General features: G+C 39.4%; 1 protein-coding gene and 1 long non-coding RNA gene across 12 annotated transcripts in view; one reads left to right on the top strand and one right to left on the bottom strand.

Moving 5' to 3' along the window:
• The window catches only part of AGBL1 (AGBL carboxypeptidase 1), a 365,053-nt gene that overhangs the window by 211,597 nt on the left and 134,661 nt on the right, over positions 1 to 18,795 (bottom strand). For all 11 annotated transcript variants that reach the window (XR_010347512.1, XM_064388768.1, XM_064388763.1 and 8 more), the window contains 3 exons: positions 16,235 to 16,364; positions 11,556 to 11,687; positions 7,452 to 7,628 (listed from right to left, as the gene is read on the bottom strand). Coding sequence is in view for 10 of the 11 variants with exons in the window: in XM_064388768.1 (XP_064244838.1) it covers positions 7,452 to 7,628; positions 11,556 to 11,687; positions 16,235 to 16,364 (439 nt within the window). In the remaining variant the exon portion in view is untranslated. The remainder of the gene's footprint in view (positions 1 to 7,451; positions 7,629 to 11,555; positions 11,688 to 16,234; positions 16,365 to 18,795) is intronic.
• LOC135280646 (uncharacterized) lies at positions 507 to 2,579 on the top strand. Its single transcript, XR_010347513.1, has 3 exons — positions 507 to 581; positions 820 to 1,031; positions 2,300 to 2,579. It is a non-coding gene; the product is annotated as an uncharacterized LOC135280646 (long non-coding RNA).

Below are 18,795 nucleotides of genomic sequence, written 5' to 3' on the forward strand. Positions count from 1 at the left end.
CTAGAAACATCAGTTGTTTACAGCACACTGGGAAAAAAAAAAAAAAAAAAAAAAAAAAAAAAAAAAAAAAAAAAAAAAGAAGAAGAAAGAAATCTAAAGATCAACATTCAAGACAAGCATTATTCAAGATGATGCCTGTTTTCCACTCCCCAGCCCCATGGAGCCAAAAAGCCAACAAAAGCCAGGACACACCAGTAACATTGCTAACTTCATAAGCAAGTCAAGGGAATGCAGGAGATTTCCAGGATTTTTTTTAAATAAGCTCTCCAATGGGGAGTCTCAAGCAGAAGGGGTAAACATCAGAGCCAATACAAGTGTATGACAGTGGAAAAGGGTGGGCCAAAAAGAGGTACATGACAGCTCTGCTTTTCTATTCTACATGCCAGCCATGTCCACTGAATTTCAACAGGGCTGGATACCTCCCAGCTTTGCAGAGTCAAATCCATTATGATCTCACTGTGTTGTCATATTTTATTGTGCTGTAATTTAACCATATGGCATGGGATGCCTTCTCAAGGTCATAGCAAGTCAGGGATACAGCGGGCTCAACATCTCAGGAGAAACAATTATCAAAATAAGATGTGAGAAATTAATTTAGTATCTTCATTCATGATCCAGTTATCACCAGTGACCATCTTGTTTCATACATACAAAACTAAATTAATTCCAATATATCTTTCCTTGGGTGCTCAGTAATAATGAGAAGGAATAAAATACTGTTTCCCAGTGCCTCTGATAATTCTTGCATTGGGTTTTAGTTCTTCCTGGGTGCTTTGGGGACAGGGAGGCTAATGAAAGTTCTGTGTTGTTCTTCTCCAGAGTCTTTCTCCCCTGTTTTGAGTAGCAGTGTGAGTTCAGGCACAATGGAACATTCTCCATTCCCAACACTCAGATCTTGCAGCCCAGGAACAGCAAAGCAGATGGCCTGAGCAGCAGCCGAAACCCACTGCAGCAGGTGCTGGGAAGGACTTTTTCCAAAATGTCTTTCAAGGCAGCATCCATGGGACACCTCAGCAGATGGACCAGAGCAGGCAGCCACCCCTGCAGTGACTTCTTGAAAGAGTTAACGAATCATTCAGTCATGGAAGGAAAACATTTGTTTGTTTGTACAGCAGCAAACTCTGCCTGCTGGCCCAGGGCTTTTCCAGAGTCATTCACAAAGCACCAACGTTTGGCAAATGTGGAAAAAGGGCTGAGTGTTCTCAGCAAAAACTTTAATACAGTTACACTAATGGCAGAAAATGGGTTTTAACCCTATATAGGGTTGGAAATCCCCAAACCAATTTCTCTGCCAGAAAAAAAAAACAACAAAACCAAAACCAAACAAACAAAAAACCCTATCACAAACAAACAAACACCCCCAAAAACCCCACAGAAAACAGACAGACAGAAATAAGCCTTCAGTTGTGATAAGAAAAATGACCCTACTCAGTGACTGATCTTTCCCAAAACAGCCAAGTTAAACTGACTCTGAAATGGATAAGGAAATGGGAAAACAGAGTAAAGAGACCAGCATTACCTTGTTGCAAACTTTACAGACTAATTAAAATGCATATAAATAGCCCTCCCATACACCAACATTGAGCAACCTCAACAAAAATTAGCAGATGGCAAAAACATCCATGACTTTTGGAAAGAGAGATATTTACACCCCAGGTAGTATTGTCACACCTGTCTTATTCCCCATCAAGAAAGATGAGATCTGCTGGGGTAGTCCTACAGGCAAACTCTGGTTTTCATGTAGATATAAGGCCCAAAGAATCCTTACAATGTTATGTAATTAGCTTTTCCAAACAATCAGATAGCTAAAATCAACACACCTTCAAACAGGTCTGAGCACGGTTGTGATTTCTTAGTTAGCATCCTGTCTAATAATAGAACAAACAAACCAATAAAAAGCACTTAACAAGGGGAAATAGTCCTGCAGTTCATGTAAGAATTTCATATAAGAACCTTGTAGATTTAAGTGTCTACAAGAAGGAGAAACACCCACCATCTCCTGATTTGTTTCTCTCTTCTTCCCCCACTTCCTAAATACCATTAGTCCCTACAAAGCTCCATGAAGTGAGGCCCACAAGCCCAAAAGGTACAATTAGAACATCTTACAAAATGAATCATCAATCAATTAGTGCAAGGGGTGGGTGGAAATAACAGAGGTAAGAAAATAAAGCAAATAGGATACGAACTTTTCCCTTGGGTAACAACTTAAGGGAAAAAAATACACCCTTAATTTGAAACATCAGTCCTTAGATTAATATTAGATAACTATTTTTTTCTATACTTTTTTTTGCTGTTACAGCTGCTCCCAATTTGAGCCACTTTGGATGAGAACTGGAAGCAGACCTATCAGAAAGAAAAATTATTCTTTCTTATTCTCAGCGTCTGCTTTAGAACGAGATCTCTAGAGCACTGAGGGTCAGCTAAAAAATACACGTTTTAGAGATGATTTTTTTTTAAAGAAGCTTTTGAATGCTTTTGAGATTTACTCATACTCAGGAAAAGTATAAGCTCTGGGGCACAAAAGAAATCAGAAATGGCAGAGTCTGTAAGACTTGCAAAGATGATGTAATCATTTTCAAGAAATGTACACCAGAAAGCACAGAATATATCCCATTTCTTTATTTTTTCTGTCTACAACTACTTATCAAACATTCTTTAAGGCAAGAATATTGCTGAAATAATTTTTGTTTGTGGCTGAATACTGGCAACAGGCCAAATTAAAATTATTTGCAAGTTTCTGCACCAGACTTCCAATTACAGCAACAATATACATCTTACTGGATAACAGAAGCAGCACCATGTGACCTGCAAATTCTATCAAAACAACTCAATTTCTGACTATTAACTGTAATAAACTTCCTATGAATAAAACATACGTAAAAATTCCCCACAGAAATTTGGTAAGTAATCTTCAAAAGTAAGGGAGATAAAGAAAATATTTAATAGTATACTGGTAATTATGAAAAAATAGTGCTGCAATTCAGTGGGCAATCATACATGGGTAACAATTTGGCTCATCTGGACAGAAAGAGATCAAACCAGAGCAGGCCTTTTCTGAAGGATGAGAAAGAGGGGAGGCTTTCATCTTGGTACATTCCTTTAGTTCAGCCAGTCTTCCATGGCAAACCCTTCATTCATCACTCATTTTAATATGTCAGCCCACGGTGGTCAGGCTAAAGGGAATGGATAATATTAGATATTCTAATTAGACTGACTCTGACCACTTCTGTCCGGGAAAGATTTTTTGAATTAATGTCAAGAGAGTCTTGTGAACTTATGACCACACTGCTCAGTGCTGAGGCCTCCAGTTCCAGTGTCTCTGCATAGGGATGGCTTTTTCCTCTAATCAAGTCCTATGAGAAAATTTGGGTTACTCAATTCCTCTGACTCAGAAGAATTAAAATGGACAGGAAAAAAAAAAAAGATCTTATTTCTCAGCTCTCCCAAAAGCTTTCTTCAAAGATGCCCCCATACCAGCAGTAAAATCTCCTTCACAGGATACTGTCAAGATACCTGCAATAATTTTAAAACTCATTTGTTACTCCTTGTTGTTTATAATCCATTTGAAGCAAAAAGCTAAAACCTATTTCCATTAGTACTCCAACTCCTCCATCAGGCACACCATGCCAAGGAAACCACTTTTCCAACATAACATGTACACAAAGAGCATGAAACTCGATTTTTTAGACTAGCTGTGTTACCAAGACATATGGTTTGGAACTCAGCTGTACACCCTGGCACTAAAGGTATTAACTTGAAGGATGATGGATGCAATCATGAATGGAACAGCGCAGTGGAATATGCTATGGAAGGGCCCTAATTAGCAGATGAGGTAACGAGGAATCAGGAAGAATGGTGAAAAAGTGCGACATGACAGAACAGTAAATCTTCCTGGGTCATGGCTGTACCTGCACTCAGAGCTCCTCACAGCACAGCCTTGCATTCAGACTTTTCAGAAGCAAAGATGAGAGGGGGGCTCTGCATCCCATAAAATGGAGGCTGCAACTGAAATCAAGTTAAGCTGGAGGAGTAAAACCTCCAGCGAAGGACCAGTGTAGAGAGTCATCACATGAGCAAAGAAATTATAAGGGGTTAATCATTCTATTATTAATATTTTCTGGTTTGACCACCAGGTTGCAAACCAGCAGAAACAGGAGGCAAAATTCCCCTGTGAGACTTTGTTACTTTGTTTTTAGCAACTTTCAAATGGAGATAGGGCTCCTCGAAGATTGATTTGGGCAATCCAGACACGATGAAAAAAGAGTTTGGATATTTTACCACCTTCTTTTCTTGTTCCTAGGTTGAACAAAACCTTAGATAAGATCAATAGTTTCTTTAGTTTTATGTTTCAGTTCCTTAAGGGTAGTTGGCTTATTGCATTTCCATTGATCACACAGACAGGGAGATTCGTCAGACAAACCATCTCTTTTCTCCTTTCATTTCCACCCTCCTCTCTATTTGAAATCAAATGACTTTTAAAAGGAAGCTGGGGTCACTATTGTTTCTCATTTACATATCAATAGAACACAATTCCTGCCTTTCTGTCACTAAAGTATTTTAAAATTTCAGTCCAAGAGAGGGGACACACATTCCAGGGGAAAAACTCTTACAGCTTTTTTATCAGGAAAACTAAGTTTTGGTTTACCTCAGCCCTTCCTCGACCTGTAGTGAGATGAGGTACACCCACCAGCCTTATGCAATTAATATTTTAACTTCTTGTAGCCTCTCTACAGCTTTCTTATTCTTCCTAAATCCTTTGGACACTCCCCATCAGATGCCTCTGTGCAGCTCCAAGTGCTGTACCTGTGCTCACAGCCAGCAATGCAGCCGCTTCAATGAATTCATTTCTTGAATTGAGAAAAAAAAAAAAAAAAGCTTGAAATTTGGAAAAAACCTAAAGACCAGGTCTGGTGCTCTCTAATAGAAGTCTGACCACTGAATGATGCTGGACTTGGGAGCCTCTGCTGCATTTAACAAGATGTTTTAAATCCTAGCTGCCGTTTGTAGTTCAAGGTGTAAAAGTAACAAAACATGAGGGTGTGCTTGTCCAGGGGAAATTCGGGATATATCCCTGCAGGGAGATCAGACATATGCCATTGAAAAACTGACTCAATGATCCATAGTTAAACAAATCTTCCAAACCAAATGTCGGAAAGCTTTAAGTATAGGATGTTGACATCTTCTGCCTGAGAATTAGTGTCATTCTACTGCTTAGACACACATCCAACTTCAGGGTCCAAGAGTGAGAAACTCGTGTTGAAGCCACTAGAAAAACATGACCTCTTGTAATTAATTTCCAGTTTACAAGAATGATTTTAGGGCTCCAAGATACTTATGAAGTAGCTTTGGCTTGACAGATGGAAGCTGAGGATTAAATGGCATTTATGCAACAAAATCTTCAGTCTGTCAATTCCACACTTACTAATCCACTTGTTAGAACAAGTAAATAGGACCAACTCTAAAGACCACTAAAAAAAAGCTGAAATAGCTTATAAGTATCCATTTTCTGGAAGAAATACTATATGTATATTTATGCAGCTCCAGTATAATCAACACAAGAAATTATATTCTATTTTGATACTAACAAGTTGGGTACTTAGTGCATTAAGAAAAAATAGTGGAAATACTTTAAATCTGCCTGATTCACAGAAGCTGCAATAAGTGTTTGTATTATCCTTATGATAGAGAAATGGGGAAGGAATTATTCATAATAGAAATATTGATGTAGCCTCCATCTTTGAGATAAATCAGAACCCTAAACAACAACAAAAAAAGCCTAAAACCCTCAAAAAAAACAGACAAGAATATGTCTCATAAACACAACCCAATGTTCCAATTAAGATTCAGCTTTTCAAAGCATTCATAATGGAAATTTCAGAACTGCTTTACAGATTTCAGACTTCCTTGAGAGCCATGGGAACACTGGATTCTCTCACCAGTCACAGCCCTCACATGTGAACTTGCTCTTGTCCTCAATGGCTGGTTGTGGCCCTGATCAGTGTCAACAAAGAGGACAAGAAGGAACATAAAAAATAATTTCATACATTTTAAGAGACTTCTCTTTCTACTATTTTAAGCATCTAATGACACGCATGAACCAAGTTTGTTTAAAGGCCTCACAGATGCTGATGGAGAACAAGTCACTAGATATCGATAATATATGATGTGTCACTGGTTTTAGATCTTACTGTGGTTATCTAAGAAATCAGTGAAATCCTCCTCTACAGAGATCATTTGGAGCTTTGTCATTGATTTCAGTCAAAGTAGATTTCCCCCACTGTCTAAAAAGATTCAAACCCACTGTCTTGACCTGTGGTGCCTATTAAAAAGCCATTAGCACTTCTCAGGAGTAGGGAGCGTTAGATATAATTGCCCTGGGCATTGCACTCTCTTGATTTTAACTGTCTGCTGTTTTTTAATTCTGCCTTTCCTCTCCTGGAATTGGTGTGTGTATAGGAGAGCATAGTTAAAACAGCAGCTGAATACTTCCTGCTACATTCTACAGAGAGGTAAAAGGATTAGTATAGAGCTTACAAAGATAATAATTTGAATGTCTTATTAATTAATTGTTATTTGTAATAATGGCTCTTTCCTTAAGGGTCTTTCAGGATCCTTAACTGCTTATTAATGTTGTACAGATAAGGATTGCTCCCTAGTGGAAGAAATGAGGTGGTATGTAGAAGCCTTTCAAATGAAAGCAACAGGTTTGGAATAAGAAAAAGCAAAAAAAAAAAAAATTAATCATTTGAATGAATGGAGAATTATGATCATTCAAATACAATTACCCAACTTTACCTTGTATGCATAAAAACTGCCAGGAGATCTCCCATACTGATGCCTGATGCATTTGGCACAAGTACAGCCCTTCCTACCAACCTCATTTGATGTGGAATTCTGGTCTGTCTAGGTCACAGTCTCAGGCATAGCTTGAATTCATTGACATCTGTAAAAAGTAGCCTTAGACTGGCTACCTCTGCCTGTGAGGAACAGGCAACTCCAAATGCAGGATTTTCAAGGAGGCTCTTAAATTTAGCCATTCAAGTGAATGCCCAGGCAGTGAGCCTGTACCAACAAGTACTCCAGTTAATTACCTGAGAATTAGGCTCAAAAATGTCCATATGACCTGCCAGAACTTTTATTACAAGACTATGAAAGCCCTTGTAAGGGTAAGTCCCTATATCATCCCCAAAACACTCCTTTCCTCAATTCAGTGCTTTTGGCTGCAGACTGGAGTTTCCTTTTATTTCCCTGCTGAATGAAACCTCAGAGAGAGACTCTACTTTCTTGGCATGGAAGGTAAAAGAATGAGGGGTAAAATAATGAGATTCCCCAGAAAAGAAATTCTGGCTACATGGGTCTGGAGAGAGCTCATCAATGGCCAGACCCTCCATCCAAGCTCATGAGATGTGCATTAGGGAGGGTGGCAAAGGTTTTTTGAAAGGTGTACTCACTCTGTAGAGCCCGTGGCTGCAGCTGCAGTAGGTGCTTTCCATGGTGTAGCTCCTCAGCACCCCCATTTCCTTCCACACCACCACACGGGCCGTCGACGCCCGGGACTTCTCCACCAGGAAGCTGCAGCTGTTCATGACAAATGCAGGGGCCACTTTATCCAGGATTTTGGGAAGAGTCTGTGAGGAAATGAATTGCACAGATGTGCATGTGTTGATATCATGCACACACATACAGAAAGACCTGTGTTTCAATGTGTACATAATCAAATCTAGCCATAGGTACTGAGGGCTCCAACTGGTGCATTGCCTCCATCCCATGTGAAACCCTCAGATTCTAACATTTGTTTCATTCCAAAGACTAAAATGAAAAATTTCTGTAGACTTGACATTTCTCACTCAAAGTCAAACATTTGTACACCAAATAGTTTGGGTGAAATGCTGAAGTCAGTTTTGGTCTCAAGCTGCTTCAACCAACCCACAGCTTCTTGTTGAGCTGCCAAGAGTCACAGATCAGTACCTGACACCCCTATTCTCCTCTTTTTAGCTCTATTCTATCTCCTCCCACCATAAATCCAGGGTCTGACAAGGGATTGAGCCACGGGAGGAATTTTGTCTGAAGCTGGTATAGAGCAGAGAAAGTGGATCTGTTTTCTCTTGGAATGTCACACGTTTTCTCTTGGAACGTCACAATGTGAAAATAAAGCTCAGCATTTAACTTGAATTGTGAAACGAACCAAAATATTCTCTTCCAGGTCCAAACAATGTATTGCACACAGTTGGCTTAAAGAATCACAATAAAAAGTAATAATAAAACCAGTAAATATTATATTTTAGCCCTGAGTGATTTTCTTACTCTCAAAATCATATTTCTCAGCAAAGTCTATAAACACGCCTGAAGTATCAAATATTCCATCAGTGAAGAGGCAACAATTACTTAGTCATTACAGAGGGCTAAATGCGTTATTTTTATATGCCATAAAAATAGATAACAGCTATGTAGAGCACACCTAGTGCTAATGAATAGACTGGACCATTAGATACACACACACGCCTGTGAGTTATGTCTGTGTGTGTCTGAGCTTCAGTGCTGCTACACCAACCACAACATGTGCCAAAACACCATTTGATCCACCTACAGGAGACCAAGCAAAATTAAAATGTTCATTCTTTCTTTTATGGCAGTTTTCTTAAACACCTGAGCTGTATGGAATCCTACAGAAGGAGTTCCCACATATTGCTAGTGGCATTTACCCTTGAATTTCATTCAGTTTGGGTAGTGAAAACTAAACAGCTAATTTCACTTTCCAGTAACCATCAGTTTCCCCAAGTAATTCAGAGGAATTGTTCTGTTCTTTTAGGCTTCACATCAATGTATGGGAATATTTGATTTGAAAGTGACTGAACAATGTTCTTTCCTAAAACATGCTTGATATGAGTGATACATATTTGGTTTAAACTATTTTACTAAATCTCTTGCAAACTACTTAACCATACATAACTTTCATTTATACATTTATCATTTTTAAGTGTATTTTGACCACAGCCATCACTGGTGTCCTCCACTTCCATGAGGTCCATTTTTCAGATGAAAAAACTGAGGCAGAGAAAACTAGAACAAAGCAAAAAACTTCACTTTAAATCTGAGACCACCTCAAGCCTCAATCTTAAGTCAAGATCTCCAGTGTGTTACTAAGAGCTGCAGCACTCTCTTTCCTGTGGGCAGACTGAACAGAGAAACCTTGAAAATTCACTTCTTGACTTTGATAAAGCATCCAACATTTCTGCACTGCCTTCAGCCTGCTACTTGCTGCACAGAGATCACAAAATTGTATGGCTTCATGCACAGCTTCCACATTTTCCTGGATTTTGACTGAGAAGGAATCAAAAATGTACAGCAGAACCATAGCACAACCATGAGAGCCAGTTAAACTGTATGTGAATGATATGTGCCCTTATCTGAACCCACACACAAAATTTTGTAAACTTATCACATCAAATACAATAATCAGAACCCTAATCCAGTTTAGCTTTTTAGAGCAATTCAAATTATATGCATAATCAATCTTTTACTTTTAATTAAATAAAAATACTGGCAGGTAACAGCAATGTCTCTGTACACAGGACTCATTTAGAAGCATTAGCAAACCCAAATTTAATATTCTTTTCATTTTACCAGCATTCACTGGATTTCACACTAATGGCTTTCTTCTCTATTGATTCTTCTCATTAATTATCTTTTAATAATATATTTTGTGTGAAAACACATCCCTTTAAAGGATGCTTTTATGATAGTGCAGCAGTGTGACTGTGTTCTGTGTCTCTCACACAGCTGGATTTATCATGTGTGACAGCAATGGAAGCTGCTCCACTCACACTGGACCCTGTCCATAAAACTCCAATCCCATTCAAAAAGAATCGAGTTATATTTCTTTACTAATGTCCCAGCAGAGATTGCTGTCAAAGGGACCTGGAATGTTTATCAAAAGGTTGGGATTATGGTGCCAATGCTGTGCAAGTCACCCAAGGCCACCAAATATTAAAGGCAAGGAGGACTTTGACTCTACATTGCCAAGGGCTACAGCTGAATATATAACATAGGAGGCAAAGGCTCTTCCAAAACCCATAATTTTTTTGAGGTATTTGGTTTCTGTTCCTGTGGAGAAAAATCAATCATGGAGGGTAGATTAATTCCCATTACCTAGAGGAGGCAGGAGAGGAGCCTGTGCAAACAGTGCAGCTCTGAGGCAGGGCTGGGTGTCTGCCAGCTGGAATTGTACAGACCCAGCTTCCCCAGCCTAGGCAGGGAGGGGGTGATCCCTAGGCTGCATCTGCAGCAGGCACCCACCTCCCATTCCGTGCAAAAGCAAGGATTTGAGCCATAAAAACCTTCTTATGGGCCACTGCAGAGTGCTCTTGGACAGCCTTGGATTCATTGCAGATTCAGGTCAGGCTCCACGTGCTGACAGCAACATTTGAATTCTGGCTGTGCAGCAGAGCCCTCCTCAGCCTTTGCAAGCCCCCAGAATTCAAACACAGCCAAAAATGCCCTGGCTGTGGGAATCCTCCCTGCTTTCCTCAGGATCAATGTTTGCCACAGGGACCCCTCACAGCCAACGCTGGGGCACTCTCCTCCAGTAAAGCTGCAGGTTTTTTTCTGTGCAGCTCCATAAGATAGACATGGAAAACATGAAAATCTCATGGATTAATGTTTAGTATTTATGCTGAAGTAGCAAATATTATAGAGAGGTATAAACTGACAAAGACTTTTCAAACTCTTTCAGGTTTGAGTGATCCAAGCTGTAACTCTGTAATCAGTTTAAGGCCACAATTATGTTTTGGGTAATCAACGTTTTTTAAGACTAGAATTGGACTTATAATTATTTTTCTGAAGAAAACTAATTTAATATGAAAATATCATTTAAACAGATTTTTAAAAATAGGGAAAAAAGGGAAAAAAAGAAAGGAAAAAAGAAGAGAGAGATGGGCAGAAAATCCAAAGGAGAGTTTGATGAACGCGACATGCCCATGAAGCAGAAATAAAATAGACTTTAGAATTTTTTCTATTCCAAAAATTTTAAAAAAAATTCTTAGGTTTAACACCAAACATTTGTTCTGGAGATAGCTTCACTATGATAGATTTGTTTGGCATCCATGGAATTATCTCATATTTTCAGTGGGACCAGGAGCATTTTGTGATGGAGAAATTCAGTTGAGTAGGACTGTGGGACACCATCATCTTCTCAGTTAAAATTACATAATTCCCATTTATTTTCATATCATGGGTAGGATGGTGAGGACAAAACTGTATGTATATTTAGGAATTATAAAACACACAAAAATATCTCTGTCCTATTAGCATGCAGCCAAATGTTATAGTGCATCATTTTACTGAAATGAAGTAAATAGCAAATACACTGACAGTAGTTGGGTCCCTAATATCTGGTACATGAAGATATTACATGTGACTCAAAATTCTCTGGAGGAAGGAAAGTTTGCACCCTATTGCTAAAATTTCTGAGGTGACCTTATCTTAAATATTTTAAATAATTTAAATATATAACCACATATGGGCTGCTAATTAAGGAAGGAACCAAGAGGACCTACCCTGTAGCCAACATCTTCTGTGACAACTGCTGTGTCAACCATGCAGCCTGCTTGCCACAAGGTCTCTTTGATGCTGCAGCCATAGAGAAACACATTCTTTTTCTGGGAGTGCCCATGGTAGTCACAGAAGACCTAGAGAGACAGGAAAAAATAAGGCAAAATGCTGAACATTGGAAAGGTTTCGTGGTTCTTCATAATATCCACTACTAGACTATGGCAGAGAGGTGTTAATGGTTTTTTTAAGGTCTCTTCAGAGTTGCTTAGACTCTGGGCCATGCCTTTGACCTGTGTCAGACTTCATTAGTCACTTGTATCTTGCTTTATTTATTTGATCTGACATGATCTCAGGGGTCCAGAGTCACGCCTAGTGCACTTCTGTCTGCAGCAGAAATAAACATGACACCTGTGCAAGAATCCATGGCAACTCAGGAACCTAAGGGTTCACGAGAACTCCTGATACCACAACAGAGCAATTTCTCAGGCTCTTTCTACTTCTAAACTCCTAAACTCCAGCTTTATCCTCATGAGACTTGAAATGTATGCCTTCCCAAATGATTAATCATTGCTCTGTCTTCTTTAAATTAAAAACCCATGCTACATAATTTTCAGGAAAATATAATTGTGCAATTGTATTGCCAGACCTTTGCATGAATTCCTGCAAGTCAAGCACAGAAAATGACCCATATTCAGGGCAAATAATCTCATTCCACACTAATTTATCTGTCTATCCAATCCATCTCTCATGTCAGCTGTCATATAAACGAGGCACAAGGCACATTCCCATTTTAGCGGAAGTTTTGATTGCCTTTATAGGCAGCTATTGATTCCCATGGAAATGAAAATCACAATTTAATGACCCGAGAGGTAAATATTGACCCAGGTCTTAAAGAATAATCAATCTCAGTGCCCTCTGAGATATGAAGTCGATGTACACATGGCTGTTACATATATTCTCCATGTCTTAATCAGGAATATTCAGAAATCTGTCAATGAAAATATAGGAATCTCTAAAGAGAAGGAATTATTTCATTTTAAACCAACAGCATTCACTGTAGAGTAGAAAGGAGCTTCAAGATTTCACTGAAACTGTTTCCCAGGACTTACGTTAGACACAAACAAATGTGTGTAGGAAGGTAGAGAAAAATGGACCCACATAGAGGTGGAAGAGAAATACGGGATGCAAAAAAATAGAATCATACAATTGTTTAGGTTACAAAATATCTCTCAAATCATCAGGTCCAATGATTAACCCAGCACTGCCAAATCCACCACTCAACCCCATCCCCAAGTGCCACAACTGCACAACTATCCAATACCTCCAGGATGGAGACTCCACCACTGCTCTGGGCAGCCTTTTCCAATGCTTGATAACCCTTCAGAGAAGGAATTCCTTTCTCATATCCAGCCTAAACCTCCCCTGGCACAACATGAGGCCATTTCCTCTTGTCCTGTCAGTTGTCTCTTGGGAGGAGAGACTGACATGCACTCACTGTCAGCCTGTCCAGGTCCCTCTGCAGAGCCTTCCCACCCTCCAGCACATCAACACTCCCACCCATATTCCTACCTAAATACATACACAAGAGGGGAAAAACAGATGGAGAACATGAGCTTCTTCTACCAACTGTTAGGGCAAGACTTACCCTCGTTTGCTTATTTACCAGCTCCACAGTAACTAAGTTTAGCTGCAGCACGTCAGGGAGTTTATTTATCTGGGAATTGAGCACGTACATTCTTTCAGCTCCTCTGACACTGGGGGTGCTGAGGCACACATAACAACCAGTCAGATGGACAATTATGCACATCCCATAGCTTAGATGCTGCTGCTTCCTTTGGTTTCTGTCCTGTCAGCTTCCCTTCCCACACCACCATCACCTCCAGATCTTTTTGTGGGGCTGAGAGCCTGCAGGTTCCACACCTGGAGCATGTGAACAGCACCTACCCAGCAGCAGCTCTGATCCACACACATTGTCCTGAAATGTCTCCTTCCAAAGAGCTGCATTTATTAATTCTTTTAATAATTTTTCCAGACATTTTTCCAGCTAATGTTTCATCTAAGCTACCAGCAATACACAGTCATAGCTCAGGTTAACCACAGTTACCACCTAGAATGTATTTCTATGAATATCAAAGAGAATTTTACAGCTTTTGTCTGATTTCAAGGCAGAAAACTCAGCTCAACTGGGTATCAATTACCTGCCAATTTACAGGATTACAACACACAAAAGACAATATATTATCTGCCTAAAATATTATTTATTAGAAACCACACAGGGATGATCAGAGAGTGGGGCTGCCTGATAAGTAGCAGGTCTATAATTCTGCACCTCAAGAAGCCTGCAGACAGGTTCTTAGTGGCAGATCTGGATTGAGACTCCTTTACTGGTAAAAGATTACTGAAGCCAGGTTCTGTAATATGGCAGCTGGTTCAGGCCATGGAATCTTTCACTGAGTGTCACCAGCTTCCACAGGAGAAGCGTCAGTGCCACTGAAAACACTGAAAATACTTGCATAGTGCTACATTTTAATTAATTTGACTGGATACTGCAATCACTCCCAATGTTTATACTCAATTATTCTCTACAGCACATCCTTCTGCCTGATTTTCACACCACAGGGTAGCTTATGTCTCACCATTCAGCCAAGGCTAAGAGGAGTCTGAGCACCCAACACTGAATTCTTCCTGGGATATGTCTGGGCAAGCACTGAGCAGACTTGGCACCTCCCAGTGCTTTTTCTTCAGCCTGTCCTTCCATATGGCTGGGACACTGAGACACACAAACCAGTCAGACTCCCAAACTTGCACTCACTGGGATATGACTCAAAGACATGCACAATTTTTTAATCTATTTGAAGTTATTTGCCAGCACTGATTATCCTAAAGGTAAGGACTGCCTTCTAGCTCAAAAACAACTCTCCTTATGAGTCACAGAACCAGGTACCTTTTAAAATAAAAGAAAAGCAATATATAAAGTGGAAAGCAAGAAAAGCTGTTGGAAAACTGAACTTTTTGAAATTACTTCTCTTTTTTTGCGTCAAGTTTCTTTCTTAATAACATTGTGACAGGACATTAAATGCCAGTTTTGAGGTAGACATGCTTAGAGGTGTTTTTCCTCTCAATGAGTACATTATTGCAGGCTGTGCTTGTTTCCAAGCTTCATATAATCACTTTGAGAGGCAGCAAACTCTGCTCAGAGCCTTCTGCTTTCCACTGGAAGTTCCTTTCCTCTTTTAGAACATCCTGTTCTTCACTAGAAATAAGGCTCTCTGCAATGTCCCAATCATCAGGATTCCCATAGGCAACAGGTAAGTAAAAAAAACTCCATTTAACAGGCTGTTTTCTTGTTAACTAAAGAATTAAAGTGGCCTTGGTTTGAAGGGCTGCTAAAGTTCTTTGCTTTTCTCCTTCAAGCAGCTTTTATTTGCTTTGAAGAAACTGCTAGCACATCCCTAGGATAAATTAAATCAAATCAGGTCACAGAAATCATTTGGCTATCAGTTAATTTGGCTCCATGGGATCTTATAGGTTAAAAGAAAACCCAGTAAAAACAAACAAAAAACCCCCAACCCCAAACTCTCTTCTGCAGGAGGGAAAAGGCATTTTTGAGGATGTATAAACTAAAATCAATGTGTTCTTCAAAGGCAAAGAAAAATCAGTTTATGAAGTCTGACATGCAGTCTGTGAGTGTGGGAGATGGTAGGATCAATAGTCTCCCTTCACTCAACAGTGATGAAAACTTGTACTGAGTATTCAACTTTATGCACCTGAATATGACAAGGAGGGTCATGTACTAAAAGAGGCCAGACAGTAAATTACAGGGTAAAACAAGACTCATCCTATACTGTTCTGAACCAAAGGAAAATGTTGGTGACTCAATTTGCAATTCTGAGTTTCAATACTCCTCAGACTACACAGAGATAAATTTCAGGGCTGTCAGCTTAGACAAAAACTAAATTATGGAAGAATTCTCATCGAGAAGCCTACACACATTTTCACTTTGTTTGGGGCTCTTCTCACCAAACCCAGATGGACTTTGGTGCACTTGGACATTTCCTGCCTGGCTGTAGCTATCACCACCAAACCTGCCAGTCCCCGTATCCACACCTGCTTGTCAGCATTTGAAGCTCCTTGTGGTTTTCCTCCAGGGGTTTCAGAACTATTTTTTCCTTCTGCTGGGCAACTGAGCAAATGGGATGGATCCCAAACTCATCTCCTTAATTTCTGGTAGCCCCCAAACCCAGTCCTTTCCCCATTAACAAAGCAGCAAGGAGGTTCACACACTCTGAGGGCTGCTTCCTATGTTTTTGTGATTGCATGGGGTTTAGCACAGTCCATTTAGACTAATCTTTTTTGGAATTTCTACTAATGTTTCCATGAAGATAGCAATAACTTACTCATAATATTTAGCTTAGTTGGAGTACTTTGAGGGCATAAAGAGCTTTCCGAAATTAATTTTCTCATTTTTTATTCCAGGTATACAGAGATCCTGAAATTTAGAGTTGTTGGTTAGAAGATTCAATAGGTGATAAATATTCAAGACTTTTGAAACAATTCCACGAGATGAAAGTGTAAAAGGACATGATGCTCCCAAATCACTCCAGCTCCCTAACAAAGCTGTTGACACAAGTACAATAATCAATCCAGTCACAGAATCACACAAAAGGACCTGGAAGAGACTCACCAGAGGAGCCCGGCCAATGCTGCGCAGGTAATAGAGGAGACCTTTGGCATGGTAAATTGTTGGATGCAGCTGGGAACTGGGGGTCAGCCACTGCCTGTTGAGGTCATCTCCACTCAGTGAACAGCGAAGGCTGAAATCAGGAAGCAACACATCACAAACTGGCAAAACAACAGCTGATTCCAAAGCATTTCCAACCCTGGCAAGCCCTGGCACAAGGACAAGGAATGTCAATAGAACAGAGATATAATGGTTTTGAACATTGGGCTGGAATGAACCAATAATCCATATTATATTTTTCAGGTTCTTATAGTATATTAATTTTATTAATTTAATTTTATTTATTTAATTCCTTTCTGTCCAAGGTTCACATAATTGCTGTCCTGCAAATAAACGCAGTTTTTCACTTACCTAAGAAGGCATAAATCAAAAGGCCACTTAGCAAGAAGTCTTCTGAAACATTCTAAACTCTGTGCTATGAAATTCATGCTGCTTGCATAGAGCACAGGCTTCTCAAAACCCCCAGAGCAAACACGCACATCCAACTTCTACTCATTCTAATTGAAGACAGGCACTCAGATCTCATTGACCAATCTGAAACATGAATGTACTTAAATGAGATGAGCTGGGTGTCTCATTTAAGCATTTCCACTCACAAGAAATGTCTCTATCTAAAGCCCATCAAGGAGATCATGATGCCTGCTAGAGCATTATGTAGAACAATTACCCAGCATCTCTGCAAAGGCTGGATAAAAAGCTAAATAAGAATCCCAGATTTGCACTGAGGAAGCGTTTCCCTTAGTTAGTTACAACATATTCTGTTACTGACTCAATGATCAGTGGAAGATTGTGTAGGATACTTGACCATGTGGAGCAGTACAGCACTGTGCAATTTTGAAAAATTCAACTAATCTCCTTTGTTAGTGACAGTGTAGATCAGAGCCTTACACTCTTCAAAGGATTTGCTGTAATTTGGTTGATAATTTTCAAATCACAGCATGGTGATAAAAGTTAGGCATCATCTCTCCAGCATATGAGATATTGTGGTAGGTCCTCATCATCTCCAAACTATCCGCTAGAATGCTTCTGGTGGCACTGCAAAACTGGGATGCTGCTTCTTCAAAAAAGCTAAAATATCCTAAATGTTGGATTAATTTCTAGCTATGGAGTTGCAACCAGCTTTGCTGCACCATCTTAGAACAAATTAAAATATAAATGTACTAATAGAGATTGGTTCTGCTATTGTATTTATAGAGGTTAGGGTGTGCTGCATGTGGTATCTTGGGCATTATCAATGCCTTGCAAAATGCTTGGGGAAAAAAGGGTTGCCTTATTAGGTAAGAATAATGGAGAACTGGTTCAAAATGGAAGACAAAGAAATAATGAGTCACTAAGAATATTTCATATATCTTTAATGTAGAAAAACAAGGTCTTTAATAACATCTTGGGGTTTCTGGCAACACCACAAGTTCCATTCCAAATTTAGTCTAGTTTCAGTTATCTGAATTCCCTTATTTCCTCATAATCCATACTTCCCATGTTACTCACTCAGCAAATCAGAAAACACTAGCAATAGCTAACACTTGGGAAGTCAGCAAATGCTGCTGGGAGACTTCTGCCAAAAATTCTGCATGAAAACATGACAGTTTCTGTTGTGTTTTCTAAGGGCTCTTCGGATAAAGTTACCTTTAGGCTCACCTCTCCTGCTCTTCATGACAACATCTGCTCAGCTGAGATTAGCAGCTGTATTTCTGCCAAGGATTTGTGTGCCTACACAGCTTCCCTTCGATAGGTACAATGCCACAGAGAGAGTCACTGGACTGCATAAAGAAACTCATCTTTCTCCAAAGACCAGCAAAAAAATAAAATCCAAACACTTCCTTGTCATAAGGGTGTGATGTCTTCCTCCATCACAGTTATACCAGGGAGCAAAACTAAGTGAGAATAACAACAGAATTTTCATTCTGAAGGGAAGAATGATAGCTGGACTTGTATTCCCATGTTTTAGTTTAACATCAAGAAAAAAATACCAAAAGGGGGTCTTGTTGTTTCAGACCTACAGAAACAGTTTTTCAATATTGTCATTGGTCACACCCCAAACCTACTATGCCTCCCTTTCCTGTGGGAATTGACATTAGTTTATGCCTGCTCAAACCATCCATACTTCCCTCTGCTAAAATGCCTTGGTACCCACTGGATGAGTCCAACAAAAATGGAGAAAAAAGCAGGGGAATAGAAACTGCTAAAAGGATTCAGTAAATACAGAGATTAATATTAAGCCACTGCCAAACTAAATTTTTATTTTTTAGACCAAACTAAAAGCTTCTAAAAATGTTGATTATTCCTTCAGCAAATATAAAGAAATCCCATTATATGTCACATAAGAAAAACTCTTAATCAAGTCCATAATACAATTTACCAATTCTGTCGCTCTGACACAAAATGTGACTTTTTTCAGAGGTGACTATGACAAGATAATCCCCAGCTCTGCAGTTCACAGGTGCTGCTGTGCTTAGTATTAGTTTAAGAAGTGTAATCAAACTCTAAAACAATAATTTGGAAGT

The sequence above is a fragment of the Passer domesticus genome, chromosome 14 (assembly GCF_036417665.1).
Source record: "Passer domesticus isolate bPasDom1 chromosome 14, bPasDom1.hap1, whole genome shotgun sequence".
In the NCBI taxonomy this organism is placed as follows: domain Eukaryota; kingdom Metazoa; phylum Chordata; class Aves; order Passeriformes; family Passeridae; genus Passer; species Passer domesticus.